The following is a 17,129-nucleotide window of genomic DNA, read 5'->3' as shown; positions in this document are numbered from 1 at the left end:
AAAAGGAAATTGTGGTAGGCTACAATACATCTAATATAAATCGTTGTGAGACAAAGAATGTCAATAAAGATATTCAACAAATTAAAATCAGAATGAACAAACATGCTTCATTGTAATGAAGACAACGCATTCTTGATAGGGAAATGAAAGTGGTCATATATGGTGCAGACATTAGGGTTTAGTGAGTGCCACACTGCAAGTCCTTGAGCTCCAGGTCAGGACAGTGTGCTGAAGTGTGTTATATCTCCTCTAGTCTCTACATATGGCCTAGATTCACCCAGCCCACATCAAGTCAGATCACACTCAACATACTGTCACACAGCCAGAAAGATGCACACAAAGATATACCAGAACAGGCACGCGTGCATCGTATGCGTTGGTATTCAGTTATTTTCTTAATACCGACTTTGTATGAGCAGAGCTGTGAAGAACTCATCTCAGAAGCAAACCATTCATCATTACTGATATAAAGAATCCTTCTCTCAATAACATAATACCACACGGGGCTGCATGCAGTCTCCTCACACAGATGTGCCAAGACACTAAGTAATGTGTGGACAAGTCTTCATTTGAATGTCAAGCAACCAACATTAACACATTAACAATATTAGGGGGGAAAAGCAAGCAGATGTCTCAATGCTCAAGGGGGTGAAGACAGGTAGGGTTGGAGAAAACATCTTATCCTACACCCACTGACTGTATTGAAGTGACTTGAGTGGCAAGCAGAATTGATCCCATTAGGAGAAGAGGGATAGGCTACATGAGATTCCCCAGGGTGAGAAATGGAATGTGTGCTTCACTGAGAGGCCTGTTTTTGTCTGACGTGCATAAAAAGAGGCCATCGGAGAATGTGTGTGTGAAAATCTGAGATCATAAGCATAGTGAGAGATGCTTAGAGAGGATTTCTGCAAAGTAACCTGCAAATGTTTGCAGAGGCAGCAGTTGCAGGCAGCCCTGTGGAACAGAGAGCATAGAGACAAGGCCAACAGGTTGTTAATGACTGTACAATAGTCTCACATACTGTGGGTGAAGATAACCTCATTCACAAACACTGGTCCAGACTTAACATAAATACAGGCCATTGGCATTTCCATGTCTACAATGGAACCATAGCTAGACTGTTAGCTATGTGCTTTGCAATGCATGACAGCTCAAGACAAAGCATTGCACTGCAGTTAAATGAAATAAAAATAACATACACATGGTTGGCAGATTTAATTTAACCTTTATCTATGCAAGTGAGTTAAGAACAAATTCTTAGATGTTACTGTGAGTGTAGCGAAATGCTTATGCTTCAAGATCCGACAGTGCAGCAGTAACTAACATGTAATATCAACAATTCCACAATAAAACCTAATACACACAATCTAGTAAAGGAATGGGATAAGAATATATAAATATATGGATGAGGTAGTGAGTTCGGCTATGATGCAATTGATAGTGTGGGATGCAGTATACACATGAGATATTTAAACATTCTTAAAAGTGTTATTAAAGTGACTAGTGTTCCATTTATTAAAAAGTGGCCAATGATATCAAGTCTGAAAGTAGGCAGCCGCCCCTCTCTGTACTAGAGATGGCTGTTTTTCAATCTATCTCAAGGCCATCAGATTGTTCAAGAGCTTCTCTCTGTCCCAGCTTTGATACACCTGTACTGACCTCACCTTCTGGATGATAGCAGGGTGAACAGGCAGTGGCTCGGGTGGTTATTGTCCTTGATGATCTTTCTTGCCTTCCTGTGACGTTGGGCGTTGTAGCTATCCTAGAGGGCAGGTAGTTTGCCCCCGGTGATGCATTGTGCAGACCTCACCACCCTCTGGAGAGCCCTGCGTTTGTGGGTGATGCAGTTGCCGTACCAGGCGGTGATACAGCCCGACAGGATGCTCTCGATTGTGCACCTGTAAAAGTTAGTGAGGGTTTTCGATGACAAGCCAAATTTGTTAAACCTCAGGAGGCTGAAGAGGCGCTGTTGTGCCTTCTTCACCACACGGGTCTGTGTGGGTGGACCATTTCAGTTTGTCAGTAATGTGTACACCGAGGGAACTTAAAACTTTCCACCTTTTCCACTACTGTCCCGCCGATGTGTATAGGGGGATGCTCCCTTTGCAGTTTCCTGAAGTCCATGATCATCTCTTTTGTTTTGCTGACACCACACTGCGAGCCCTCACCTCCTCCCTGTAGGTTGTCTTGTCGTTGTTGGTCATTAAGACTACCACTGCAGTGTCATCTGCAACCTTGGTGATTGAGTTGGAGGCGTGCATGGCCATGCAGTCGTGGGTAAACAGGGAGTACAGGAGGGGGCTGAGAACGCACGCTTTTGTAGGGCCCCAGTGTTGAGGATCAGCGGAGCTGTTGTTTCTTACCTTCGCCACCTTGGGACGGCCCGTTAGGAAGTCCAGGATCCAGTTGCACAGGGCGGGGTCAAGACCCAGGATCTCAAGCTTAATGACGAGTTTGGAGGGTACTATGGTGTTGAATGCTGAGCTGTAGTCAATGAACAGCATTCTTACATAGGTATTCCTCATCCAGATGGGATAGGGCAGTGTGATGGCGATTGCATTGATTGCATTGTGTGTGGACCTATTGGGGAAGTAAGCAAATTGAAGTGGGTCTAGAGTAAAAATCCAACATAAAAAAAATTCCATACGTCTACAGATGAGACAGTCACACTTCATATACAATGTAGGCCATCGGATGGTAGCTAGCTAAGTCTACAGACGCAATGAACAAAACACTACCAACTTCCTTCAAGCTAGCTAACCACTGCAGCTAACCTAAGCAAAAAAAGTAACGTCCTCTCACTGTCAACTGCATTTATTTTCAGCAAACTTAACACCATATCAGCTAGTTCTTGCTGTGAGATGATGTTACCCCCCCTCTTCCACCAAGGTACCTGCTAGTTCCCGGATGTCCCAGACGTGCTCAATGGGATTGAGATCCGGGCTTGTCGCTGGCCATGACAGAACACTGACATTCCTGTCTTGCAGGAAATCAGGGTCATGCTGGAGGGTCATGTCGGGATAAGCCTTCAGGAAGGGTACCACATGAGAGAGGAGGATGTCTTCCCTGTAACACACAACATTGAGATTGCCTGCAATGACAAGCTCAGTCCGATGATGCTGTGACACACCGCCCCAGACCATAACAGATGCTACACCTCCAAATTGATCCAGTGCCAGAGTACAACCTTCGGTGTAACGCACATTCCTTCGACGATAAATGCAAATCCGACCATCACCCCTGGTGAGACAAACCCCGACTTGTCAGTGAATAGCACTTTTTGCCAGTCCTGTCTGGTCCAGCAATGGTGGGTTTGTGCCCATAGGCAACGATGTTGCCGGTGATGTCTGGTGAGGACCTGCCTTACAACAGGCCTACAAGCCCTCAATCCAGCCTCTCAGCCTATTGCGGACAGTCTGAGCACTGATGGAGGGATTGTGCGTTCCTGGTGTAACTCGGGCAGTTGTTGTTGCCATCCTGTACGTGTCCCCCAGGTGTGATGTTTGGATGTACCGATCCTGTGCAGGTGTTGTTACACGTGGTCTGCCACTGCGAGGACAATCAGCTGTCCGCCCTGTCTACCTGTCTTAGGCGTCTCACAGTACAGACATTGCAATTTATTGCCCTGGCCACATCTGCAGTCCTCATGCCTCCTTGCAGCATACCTAAGGCACGTTCACGCAGATGAGCAGGGACCCTGGGCATCTCTTTTGGTGCTTTTCAGAGTCAGTAGAAAGGCATTTTTAGTGTCCTAAGTTTTCATAACCGTGACCTTATTTGCCTACCGTCTGTAAGCTGTTAGTGTCTTAACGACCATTCCATGGATGCATGTTCATTAATTGTTTATGGTTAATTGAACAAGCATGAGAAAGTGTTTAAACCCTTTACAATGAAGATTTATTATTTGGATTTTTACGAATTATCTTTAAAAGACAGGGTCGCTTCTTTTTTTGTTGAGTTTAGTATTGACGTAATTAAATCACAATGTATTAGCTCGTTTCCATTAAACAGCTGCCCGTGTTAGCTAGTTAAGGACACTGCACTGATGTGCTAGCAAATATGCTAACGTTAGCTAGCAAAACATTTGGCTATGGGCTGGCACTGCAGAATGGGATTATGGAGAGTGAATGAAATTGTTTCATCATCATCTTGCTAGGTAGTTATCTAGCTGTGGCCATGTGGCTAGTATCAACAAGGGATTAAAAAATATATATATTTAAAAAAAAGGAACATTAGCGCAGAGCTTGGAATCTAGACCATAAGCACAGATATTCATTGCCAAACAATGCTACTGCAACCTTCTGGTTTGGAATATTTTAAGGCCGAGTGGCTGATGAATTCCAAGGTCTTTGCTGTGTGAACGCTGTCATGACGTTGGCCTGGGGGGGGGTTATGACAGTCATAAATACCTCTTCCCCCCCTTTTTCCTCGCTCTTCCCTACTGAGGTTACATTTGCAAAACCCTTGGTTAACAGAGATTCTGGGAACATCAGAAGGTGGGGGGAAATGTACTATATTCTGGTAATCAGACCAATTGAACATATGCGGTGGTACTTAATGAATATGATGTCAGTTCGGTTGTCATCTGAGACATTCTTATCAATGATAAGACGACAAACTCTAGTGGAAAGTCTACACATCAGTTATCGGATTCACATGGAATTGTTGTTCAATTTAAATGTTTGAATATGAAATTATTTGTGATGGGATGAAATGTGATTTTAGCTTCTAAAATGTGAGATTTGGGTTTTCATAAGATAGGGCTCTGCTCAATCAGTGGCCCGCCCCTGTGAAGGGACATGGGCTATAAAACTTTTCAAACACGCCCTCCTTTCCCTTCCTATATAAGCCCTTGACAACAGTATAACCTCCTGTTCCGAGGACGACGGTCCTATGTCAGAATGGTTCAGATAATAACTACAGAATGAAGCCAACAGTGTTAGCTTTGGTTGCGAATGAACTTTGAACTCTTATTCACAACAGAAGTGATACCTCCTAGCCTTTGAGTTAGCAACAGCCACTGAAAACGAGGGTTAGGAAGGAAGAGAAAGTATCCCGTCTATCACCCAACAACGTTACGTCAACGTAACCAATTGACAACCAGAGACATTCTTCAAAGGACACAGGACTCGGTTGGGCAACACGGCCTCCCATCTACCACCAACCTACCTAAGAGCAGCTCAGAGTAAATATTGCATTTTCCTTTTCCAAATGGGCAGTAATTTAGAATGCATAAGATACTCTATTTACAATAGCACAGCTTCTTCCCTTTGTTCCTCAGTCTTCCGGCTCTTTCACTCAAACCCAGCCCCTTTTCTTTTGTGTAACAAGCTGTCATATCTGTTCCGCCCGCTAGGGACGTTTTCCTTTGACGTCATTTGTAATCAAGTTATGATTTAATTATGTGTATGTGTAATTCTGTGTGATTAGTTAGGCATTTAGTAAATAAATAAACCCAATTTTGTATTTCTGATTCAAATTGTTAGCCAGGGTTCATGCAGATAACCAAGAATTTACAACTTTCAGATGAGACCGAATTATGACGATTAATATTGACTGCTATTGATGTAAAATATTACTAGGTCTTTAAGAGTTTATTCGGAAGATAACAGCTCTATAAATATTATTTTGTGGTGCCTGACTCTCTAGTTAATTACATTTACATGATTAGCTCAATTAGGTAATATTAATTACGGATACAATTTATAGAATAGCATGTCATATCACTTAATCACTTAAGTCAAAGACACGACAACACAAAAAAAGGGATTGACCGCCGACACTGTTGAGAGATGCTAAGTACTGTCGGCAGGCAAACGTTTGACAATCCTACAGGTGTGTCTGAGCTTTAACATTTACCCAAACTCTACCTAAGTCCCTGCCTCACCCCAATGAGGTTAATGCTGTAAAACAAACCAATCAACATCTACCAGGGTCAGAACACACAGAATGACTGTCTGGCACATTACATTTCCCAGAGGCTCAGAGGAGTTGTTTGAGGAGAAACAGGCGACGGCAGGGGTTTATTTTCCCCAAAGCTGACCCTGATATAGTAACGCAAAGGCCTGGAGAGATGCAACAGCTAGGCAGCCGGTCAGCAGAATGCTGTGTGTGTGTGTAAATAGCAGAGCAGCACTGTTCAGACTGGACAGCAGCTCTCTACCCCAGCTAGGAGGCCTGTCCAATACCAGACATAAACCACTACAAGAGCAGTGTCTGACAGTCGACTCATTTCCTGAAGCTATTTTTCTTAGACACAGGAAACCAAATTAGCATACTCAAAATTGAAGACGTTCCAGGAATTGCGTTTGAAGTAGTAACAATTACTGCAAATGGTAACTATAGTGTTAATGACATTGCTAGTTGACACACAGTACCCCAGTCAAGGACTGAAGAGAGCTTTTAGAGAATTAAACTAGTGCTGCTTTTCTTAATAAATGGCACCATAGCAGAGTCGTCTGAAAGATAGACTGCAGACAAGCACATCACTAAGCATGCTCAGACTACCAGAGCAATGGTCCTCCTTTTGTATTAATCAATAGCTGATGCAAGTTCTCCTTGTTTTCCTAGGAAATGTTCTCGTTTGAGCTCTTCTTGGTTCACCCTGATTGGCCAGCTAGCCCTTGGATGAGGGCTGCCTTTGGCCTGATTGGACTGCTGTTGAGTCAAACGTGCTACATCAAGTTCAGAGGTGACTTGTAAGCTGATAAAATCCTTATTGAAATCATATCAGGACAAATATGCCTATTTGCTTTCAGGAAGTAAACCTAGCCTGTAATCTGCATTATTATCAAAGAGCTCAAAGATGGTGTGAAGTAGACTTTTATAAGCATCTACTGATCCATTGTTGAGAATGCCACTGTTTTTGATGCTGGTTTTTATTTGAAGTTAGCTTATCCAAGTTGGCCTGAAATCCATAAAACAGCAGATGAAAGTAGGAGGTGGCTTCCCCACTGAGACAGATGTATCATCTAGGACTTATCCCGTGTTCCAAACAAACAGGCCAGTCTGTCAACAACAACAGTATAGTTAGGCTATACGAGTCTACCCCCCACGGCCCCATCAGTTACATAACCACCAACATCATATTCTCTCCCTTTCATTGAGGGCTCCTAAAATCCAAAGTTACACATCTACCATAGAGCTGCTCCTAGGGAAGTGCGGGGAAAGCAGGGGAAACCCCAGGCTAAAATACAGGACAGGCAAGCAGCATACATCTCTTCCCTGCAGTGACTTCACAACACTTCCTGCTAGCTTGGTGACCACAGGGCCAGAACAACCTCAGCCCTGTGTGGACAAGACAATGAGGGTCACTTATTAATACCACATCCCCAACAAAAATAGAAAGTCTAAAACAGGCATAGCCCCCCCAGACCAGAGCAATTTGACAAAACACTCAATATGGCTGAGGTATAGGCTATGCCTAGCTACTGATAACATTTCTATGATATGCCCGCTCCCAGATCAAATGCCACGATCAGAGTCCATGATGCCAAACAAGGGTCAGCCATTATCCTCATCAGTTTAATAGCCAGTCAGTCAGGTTAGTCAGCCACAGCCAGCCCAATATGTAACAGTGTCTTAATGTGAGCCCTTCTGCATGGCTCCGTCTGGAGGAGGAAGTGACCTTACGTTCCCATCGGCTCAACATTTATCTTTTGCTCATTAATTCAAATCAGCTCCCACAAACAAAACCCTTACTGATGCCTTCCAAAGCCCAACATTTGAATAATTAACTGTGGCCACCTGACAGTTAACACAATAGGAGGTCGCAATGGTTCTCTAAAACAGGTTTGTGTCTTAAAACAGGTTGGAAACATAGGAGAGAAAGGCATCAAGGGATAGATGGCATTCAGTGACAACTTCAATCACCTCTCCTATAAATCTGTCAACTATATTGAGCTGTGGAATGTCTCTCAGTGCTGTCTTTAAATCATCACTTCCTGTTGAGAGAGATTACTGAGATAAAACAAAGGTTTGGGTTGCAGCAGGTCTCAGATATGGCAGGCAGCGCTGCTGTCGGCTTGTCAAGTTAACTACCCTCACCTCTGGGGGCATTCTCACCATGTCACCCTTTCTCGGTGACATACACACACTGTTGACCTGGGAAGGCAACAGTTACTGAAAGTAGTGGTGTGAATGTGATTCTTAGTCAGTAAACCTGTGAGTGTCTTAAAACGATAACCACATTCTACCAAAATCTGTGTAGGACCTTTTATAGAAGTAAAGCAGATGTGTGCTTTTACACACCAACGCAAACACTCAATTACACAAATAACACCGTAGGCAGTTATTCTAATCTGGGTTTTGGGTCAGATTGGTGTAAAATGTTTCTCAGCAGGGAGTGAGTGTCTCACTGGGTCTCAGTGTGTGTGTGTGTGTCAGGCCAGCAGCTGTGCTCTCCTTAGAAGTGTGAAGGTCCCTGTGGCTGTCCAGCAGGCCCAGTAGCAGGAGATCCATGCCCCTCTCAAGGAGCAGCCTGCCTTGCCAGCCGCTGCCCAGATGGAGATGCTAGCCCACTGTGTTTGTGACTCAGACCACCACCACAATGCCCCCATTCTGTTGGGCGGTAGGCAGGGCCGGAGGGGTCTCGCCCTCCCTGTGGACCCCAACACTGCTCCTTCCTTCCACAGCTGCTGAACAGAGAGAAGGAGACATAGGAGCACCAGAGGGAGAAAAGAGAGCAGGGCTAATATGGCTCTCTGCCACCTCTTCACCCATGTTACATAGAGACCACAGTGCCAGGGTTGTTTTAATGACAGAATAATATGAAGCTGAATGGCTACAAGGCCAGGCTCTTTGAAAGCTGCACACTGATTGCAGTGTGTGAAAATAATTATAGTGCATTGTAGTACACTTATGGTGGTGCTAATAAATGTGTTATGTTAGTATGACATGGTTCTGATTGGATAACTTCAATTGATCCTAGCATGATCTACCACATGCAGAAGCCAGGGGTCAGAGTGCATGTCAACAAACACCATCTAGGCCTAGGCTGCTTCTCTCGCCATTTTACTGCTAGATATTCAAGAAACAGAATGTAGCTCAAATGCATGCCCCAGATGTGCCTTGTTGAACGAAACAGCAGGGGGTGTGGGGCAATTTTCCTTCCCGGCCCCTAACAACCCGCACAGGCACTGCTCAGACACAAGTAACAACTAACCAACTCATTAATCTCAAAACGACATTTCTCCTCTAAAAGCAACTTTGCCAAGCCAACTTAAACTGACTGAGGATGGAGGTAAAAGGGAATAAAAACAGGAACATCTAGGTACGCTAGTCTAGTGCCCACCAGATCATCTTAATGCCACTTTCAATTGAGGACTACACAAATCTACAAAACAAAACATGCATTTCAGAGGAGAAAGAAAATAATAGAATGTGGCAATTGTTTAAAGGTCAGGGTCCTTGGCCTGTTGGCCAGGCTTAAGATGTCTAATGAGAGGCCTCACGGGTGGCACAGTGGTTAAGGGCGCTGTACTGCAGCGCCAGCTGTGCCACCAGAGACTCGGTCGTAACCGGCCACGACCGGGAAGTCCGTGGGGAGACGCACAATTGGCCTAGCGTCGTCCGGGTTAGGGAGGGTTTTTGGCCGGTAGGGATATCCTTGTCTCATCGCGCACCAGCGACTCCTGTGGCGGGCCGGGCGCAGTGCACGCTAACCAAGGTTGCCAGGTGCACGGTGTTTCCTCCGACACATTGGTGCGGCTGGCTTCCGGGTTGGATGACATCGGTGTTAAGAAGCAGTGCGGCTTGGTTGGGTTGTGTATCGGAGGACGCATGACTTTCAACCTTCGTCTCTCCCGAGCCCGTACGGGAGTTGTAGCGATGAGACAAGATAGTAGCTACTAACTAAACAATTGGATACCACGAAATTGGGGAGAAAAATGGGAAAAAAGAAAAAGATGTCTAATGAGAGAGTGTACGGAAGACAGAGCAGCAGCCATTACCTCCCTTCCTGCTGTGTGTAAGCTGAGCTCTGAGACACTAAATACTACATAGAGACAAGGGAGAGCAGAAATTAGCGTCAGCTGACACCTCTAGTCTTCTTCAGCAGTGGCTAATGCAATCTACCGTCAGTCAATCAATACTGCAGAGTGAGCTATTGACAAAGAGCAGAGGAAGGTGGTTAGTGTGGTCGATGTATTCCGTACCTGCATGGTCTGCCTCAGTAGGTGGGGTCTGTCCCTATCTCACTATCAAACCAAGGTGCATGAACACTGGAGCAAAGTGAATGACAGACTGGTTGGTTGTTTAGGAACAAAACCTGAGGCAAGCTCAACTATGGAGCCAAACCGACAGGGTAGACAACGTGTATATTTTGTGTCCAATGTTTATAAAATAATTACACAATGAGCAGTTGTCTCAAATGCATTGCTACAGTTGTTGGTTAACTAGCTAGAGAATTTCAGCCATATTAGCACCAACATAAAATCAGTTAAAACACCTCAAAACAAAGACATGGGATCAATAAGATGAAATGAGCCACTTACAATTCCCATATGGTCATTTCTTGTCATTCTTGCAAGCAATCTGGCCATCCATAATCACAACACGCTGACTTCTGCCTCATGGAAGCATGCACGTCATTTTCATGACGTTATCTATTCTACAACTCTGGGTAGCACAATGAAAGTTTGCAAGCAAACTTTTTAAACAGTGCCTTTCAACAACTGCCTTCATCAGGGTATCAGTAGATGGCCTGCTTGCCTTTACAGATAGAGATGAGGACAGCTTTGTCTTCACTCACTGCATACCAATTCTACAGCCTATCCTTATGCCCTAAGTGCACACTTGTTCACTTACCTTGAGGAGCAGAGAGCACAAGAGCACACTTTGGGATAATTGGGATGCAAACACTCACTCAGCCTCCATGCACCAGGTGGACACCCCAACAAGGCAGCAGAAGGCCTAGCTCAGACAACATACAGATTCCCAAACATGTTGCAGTCTGGTTTCCAAATACCTTGGAGGATAATGAATGCCAGGATCATCTCCTCCCACCATCTTGATAACCGATTTTTCTCTAATGGAAAACCCAAAGCTACAGTAGCTGATCATTTCATCACTTAATAACCAGATAGGGAAGATGGGGCATTTGTTAGGCAAAGAAGTGATTTTGTTAATTACTCCTCTGTGATGCCCAAATTGTTCATGTGACCGCCCATGACCCCTAAAAAGTAATCCAAATACTTCACACTGCATTCATTAGACTTTTGACTCCTGTTTCTTTAAAATTTTAACTGAAAGCACATCATGCCAAGTACAACGAGATTCTGGTGCTCTGTCACAATATTATACTTTCAATTGCATGTAAGCCTATCCAATGACACAAGAAGATAATCAAAACATCTGGAACTAACCAAATCCTATAGCTTCCGATTATCGCTACGGCTCATAATGACTTAGACAAGGTTGTAGCGAAATGTGGCACAACAATGAGTTGAGGCTACATGGTTGTAGCGAAATGTGGCACAGCAGTGAGTTGAGGCTACATGGTTTCGGACAGACATGTCACAGCACGCGATACATTGCAACATTTAGGGACAACAATATTACAAAACATGTGTAGATAGAGGATTGATTACCACAACATCCTAAATGACAACAATTAACACATCTCAAATTGACAGATATTAGTACGTACACAGAACCAGTCACCCACAACGGTGTAACTAGATTGAGCTGTGCACGAACCCAGGCGATTAGTATAATTCAGGCATCCAGTAACACTGCCTTGCGGACAGTAACATACCCACGTCCTGTCTTGCTTGTCGTTATTGCTGAGCTATCAGCGGCCACAACAACACAGAAAACTCAGACCGGCTCCCCGTCAAATAACCCGTTGGTTCCATCAATTGGATGACCCTTCTCGTCCCGGCACCAGTCAGTCAATACGACTGATCGAAGGAACGCGGTCGCTAATGTAGCTAGCTAATAGCACCGGTTAAATGGGTGGAGCCATTAAAAAAACACTTGGAATTATATTAAGCTAATAGATGTAGTTATAACGGCTGTAAGAAACTAATTACAAAAATACAAAACCGCCTAATTTGACATTTTCTTTCAAATTATTGGGAAGCTTTCCGGGCTGAGATGGTATTGCAGCACAGCGCTAGAGACACTGCTTGAGTGTACAACAACTCACCGTAAGCTATCGCTTTATGTTGACCAAATGTCTTTACAACTTAAAGCGGCAGGCCATGAAGATGCTGTATGTTATTGCGAGCATCCAGTTTGTCTGAAGTAAAAAGAAGAATATCCCAATTGGACGCTCGCTCTATGCGGAGTTCGCACAGGCCTCGTAAATGAAATGGATGGCCTCCCCCTCCTTCCAACCTGCAGCAGTACGCATGCGCTAATTTATTGTCAGCAACACACAAGGGAATTTCAGCTGACTGAAGACGTGTGCGCTGTGAGTACAACCTTGTGGTCAAACCAGTGATGTGGAAGCAAAAATTATATCTCCAACAGAATGCGGCCAAGTTGCAGTTTGCAGGAAAAATATATCGAGAGAAGAATACCTAATGCTATGGTCCTCCACTACTGATATGTCATTAACTCTCTTTTTTGTTTATTTTTTTTTTTACAATTTGAATTAAATGCTTGATCTTCTCCAAGGCAGTATCAATTCTAATGACTTTTGCCATCTATTGCATTTATGCATTCATCTCAAAGCTGCCAGCACGAAGCATCATTAAAAATGGCTGGGTTTCCCAGAGGCAAACTTTTGACATCGCTCAATCACCCAGCACAGCACATAGGCTACCTTGTAGCTTCCTTAGGTTGTGGCTACATAGAACCATCTGGTGGACAACCTGTGAAAATACATCCTCAGTACTCCCACCATACAAATGATATGTGAACACAAACGTGCAGAGTAACCACATGTCCATTTAATAAACAAAAACACTGTACATTTGCCGCAGCTTCATAAAAAGTGTGGCTTGGAGAACCGTAACAATTACTATACACACTCCCACACATGATCTTGTAACAAACGTTTTTCCACCCAAAACAACATTGTAGATGTGGTCTGTGGGTTAGCTATAACACAAATTAAATAAATCAAATGTGCTCTCAAGATTCAATTCCTACAAAAGTAGTGCATGTGGCACATTCTGCCCCCCTGTATTTTCTATATAAAAATGGATGAAGTGGTCTTTTTATTTAATTTTTTACAACAAACAGGTTAACAGCAATTGAAATGGAATTGAAAAAATTGAATATTTTCTATGCAGTGTCACATTTAATGTTTATCAGTCAAGAATTCTCAAGCTTGATCTCAGTATACAGAACAGTGTCAACTTGGACCAGACCTGCATACACAGTTACAAATACTTGTGGTGTCACATGCTTCATCTGCCTTGCTGAAATTCCTTTATGATAAAGGAAAACGTTTATTATTCCAGTTTACACACCAATTCCTTAAAAAATAAACTTAAGTAAACAACATAAAAAAATAAAAATAAATCTGTAATGACTTGATCAAACAAAAATGGTTTAGTTCCGACATCATGAGATTAGCCACTATCCCATTGCTAGCTACCAAGAGGACACTTCCCAAAAACAATTACTGTGAGTCCTTAAGAATATGACTAACTGGCCGTGTGAAAACATGGCCTGTTTTCTGGCAAATCTTTTGTAACAATATGACCATAAATCACTTGAAAATATATCTGTCTGGGCTGGAGTGTCACAATACAAGACCATCATTTCCATGGGAAATATTTCTGAAAGTAGCACTTTTAGGTGACACAAAATCTCCTGTAAGACTTCTCACCTCAGCATCCATAACTCTCTGGCATCGCATGCAGGAACAGGCCATCTGATGGCAATTCCTCTCAAAGCTGACAACAGCAGCAGCCTCAAGGAGCCCAACAACTAGGCTAAAATAAGTGATTTGGATGCTTTATAAATATACATTTTTTTGTTCTATTCTCACATCATAACATGTTATGTCAATACTGCAGTGCCTACTACAGATACTGCAAGTGAGATGGCATACATTTACAAAAATAGGCTACATACACTTGTAATAAGTGAGAAAGCTCATTGCGCGACATTGTTGAGCAACACAGCATTATTGAGCAACATTACCAGAGATAAACAAAAACAAATGAAAACTCAGTCCTACCAGCTAGAACACAATTGGCAACAGATGCCATTGATTCACTATATATGCACTATTAACAATAGTCTGATTTAGTCGTTTGGAAATGTAGAGCAGATACACAGGCAAGACATAGTCATATGAATGTTTGCAAATGAATGTTTGCAAAGTTGTAACCCGATCAATTCAGATCAATCCTCATCGACTACCCATGAAAGTAAACATGTGCAAACACACCAATAATTGTATTTAGAATAAAAAAGTGTATAATACAGTTTAAGAAAGCAGTCAGCCTCAATGCCCATGGAGAAACATAGCCAAACCTAAATCTAACCCATTCACAAAAGCTCCCTAAAACACTTGGTCTGCACTCCATACTAAGATGCACCGAGTGTTTGCAAAAATGGCTAATCGTTTGCAAACATAATTCAGACATCCTGGCCAGTACGTGACCAAACAGGTCTGCAATCACAGATCTGTTTACACAACCACCGAACGTCTCACACAAATCCAAGTCTGGCTCAAGCGAATTTAAAGATCCGCTGTGGCCCCTCTGTTTAGCTACACATCTAACGCTTGTGTTCAGAATTGAAATGGCATATTGCCAACACAAATTAAATAAACCCAAACCCAAGCCTATCTGAACGTGAATTAAAAACTGTACAATGGCTACTAATAGGAAAAGTAACTTAAATGTTTTGTTTCTTGACAAATGCTGTAATACTCAGTGTAAACTAAATGGTACTGCTTGGCAAATTACATGTTTACAAAACCTGAAGCAAGAATACAGTTACGGCAGCAGAGGTAGAGCATGTGTACCTTTCTACTGTGTATAGCTACTTAACAGATACATATGCATACCCGTGTAAACTATTATAAGACTGTATGTGGCCTTATCTGACAGGTGTCAAACAGATATGATTTCATATGAGAAGTGTAAAAGACGGAGAAACTATGTTTGTATGGTAACACAAATACACTGAAACAAAAGTGTTGAGCACCACTTTACATCTTGCATTGCAGTGTTGTTAAAAATATAGCCCAGATGCAGCTTAGAAAATATATGCACTCAAACAAATCCAAAACGTTTTCCATATATTCAAAAACAGACAAATTCTTAAAACATTTTCATAGATAGAGAAAAGAGGACAAACAAATTAGTGTGTTTCGAATTGATACTAGTGCTAGCTAAATTACACATTTCAATTCAATATCGCTACAATCGATGTTGACCAAAAAGTGCCATTTAAGAAAAACACACCAATTGAATTTAGTGAGAATATGGCATTTCAACCAAAACCTCCAATTCAGATCATAGTGCTTTTCCCAGAGAGGCGAGAGAGATTGAGCTCTGCTTTGGGGCACTGGGTCAGCCAGGTCCTGTGGTCTCCAGTCCACACAATCTACAGTAGGAAACAGGAACTATGTCTCAGACCCAGGGCTGGTCACATGGTCAGGGGTTATAGATAGAGACCGACTCCTAGTGGTTAGTCAGCTCTCTGTAAACATAACATACTCAGACTGGCTATTAGAGGAGGGCAATACACACACACAGCCCTTATCAGGAAGCCCTCCTCTTGGAGCTTTACCATTCTCCCGTGGCCCACGATATACTCCCAGGGGTCCACCGGGAGCAAAGGAAAAACATATACCAACCAGCAATACAATTAAGTGCACATTCTGAAATTCCCCCATAACCTTTATTCAGTAACTGTACACATCACCCTCTAAGAAGGCCTTCTGTATTCCACTAGAATGACAACAAAATCCTGTTCACAACCAGGGCTGGTTGTAGCAGGTCCTGCTATGCAGAGTGTAAAGGAATAACGAATTTGCAGCCGAAGGGCGAATGGTAGTTGATGCCCACTTCCTGGAACACCTGCTTGGGCACCCCGATGTCACACAGGTAGACCCTAGCCTCCCCACCATCTATAGGCAGGGGCAGGCCCAAAGACAGGGTCCACTTGGCCTCCACGGCCTGCTTCTGGCCACTCACTGGAGGGTCAATGCTGAGTACTGGAGCCCTGTTTTGGTTGGCCCAGTCCGCAGCCGCCAGGTACCAGGCCTGATCCCTTAGGAAGCCGTTCTCATGGCAGCCCAGACAGTTGATGACCAGGTCCACCGGGCTGACAGGCAGGTCTGGGAGGAGAGAGAGGGACAGAGATCAGGGTTTGAACTGAAAGCTTCTCCAGCAGAGGGCAACATTGTTTCAGTGTACCGCTGTTAAAAGCAGACAAGCAACACAGATTTTACAGTGTCTAGCTAATTTTGCCTTGTGTCTAACTATAATGAACGGAAATATAAATGCAACATGTAAAGTGTTGGTCCCATGTTTCATGAGTTGAAATAAAAGATCCCAGAAATGTTCATTACGCAAAAGAAAAGCGTATTTCTCACATTTTGGGTACACATTTGTTTACGTCCCTGTTAGTGAGCATTTCTCCTTTGCAAAGAAAATCCATCCACCTGACAGGTGTGGCATTTCAAGAAGCTTATTAAACAGCATGATCATTACTCAGCTATACCTTGTGCTGGGGACAAAAGGCCACTCTAAAATCTGCAGTGTTGTCACACAACACAATGCCACAGATGTCAAGTTGAGGGAACGTGCAATTGGCATGCTGACTGCAGGAATGTCCACCAGAGCTGTTAACAGAGAATGTAATGTTAATCTCTCTACCATAAACTGCCTCAAATGTTTTTTTGAGAATTTGGTGTGTGGACGAGTGGTTTGCTGACGTCAACGTCGTGAACAGAGTGCCTCATGGTGGCGGTGGGGTTATGATATGGGCAGGTATAAGCTGCGGACAACAAACACAGCATTTTATCGATGGCAATTGGAATGTCCAGAGTTACCGTGACGAGTCCCATTGTCGTGCTATTCATCCGCCTCCATCACCATGTTTCAGCATGTTCCATGTCCCAAGGATCTGTACACACTTCCTGGAATCTGAAAATGTCCCAGTTCTTTCATGGCCTGCACAGTCAGACAGGTCACCCATGTTTGGGATGCTCT

General features: G+C 43.4%; 2 protein-coding genes across 6 annotated transcripts in view; both read right to left on the bottom strand.

Moving 5' to 3' along the window:
* The window catches only part of LOC109895319 (tyrosine-protein kinase CSK-like), a 41,336-nt gene extending 28,979 nt beyond the window's left edge, over positions 1-12,357 (bottom strand). Inside the window, exon 1 of one of the 2 annotated variants that reach the window (XM_031831189.1) lies at positions 12,149-12,357. The gene's annotated coding sequence lies outside the window, so the exon portion shown is untranslated. Of the gene's footprint in view, positions 1-11,755; positions 11,907-12,148 lie in introns of those variants that run through there. The other variant, XM_020488933.2, reaches the window with a different exon arrangement.
* Positions 12,358-12,874: 517 nt separating this feature from the next.
* Positions 12,875-17,129, bottom strand: part of LOC109895320 (enhancer of mRNA-decapping protein 3-like) — a 36,761-nt gene continuing 32,506 nt past the window's right edge. The window contains exons 7-8 of one of the 4 annotated variants that reach the window (XR_004210899.1): positions 15,838-16,252; positions 12,875-15,134 (exon numbers count right to left, since the gene is read on the bottom strand). Coding sequence is in view for 3 of the 4 variants with exons in the window: in XM_031831179.1 (XP_031687039.1) it covers positions 15,918-16,252 (335 nt within the window). In the remaining variant the exon portion in view is untranslated. Of the gene's footprint in view, positions 16,253-16,721; positions 17,064-17,129 lie in introns of those variants that run through there. The other 3 variants (XM_031831181.1, XM_031831179.1, XM_031831180.1) reach the window with 3 other exon arrangements.

The sequence above is a fragment of the Oncorhynchus kisutch genome, linkage group LG8 (genome assembly GCF_002021735.2).
Source record: "Oncorhynchus kisutch isolate 150728-3 linkage group LG8, Okis_V2, whole genome shotgun sequence".
NCBI classification, from domain to species: domain Eukaryota; kingdom Metazoa; phylum Chordata; class Actinopteri; order Salmoniformes; family Salmonidae; genus Oncorhynchus; species Oncorhynchus kisutch.
This window is presented reverse-complemented; position numbering and strand designations above follow the sequence as displayed.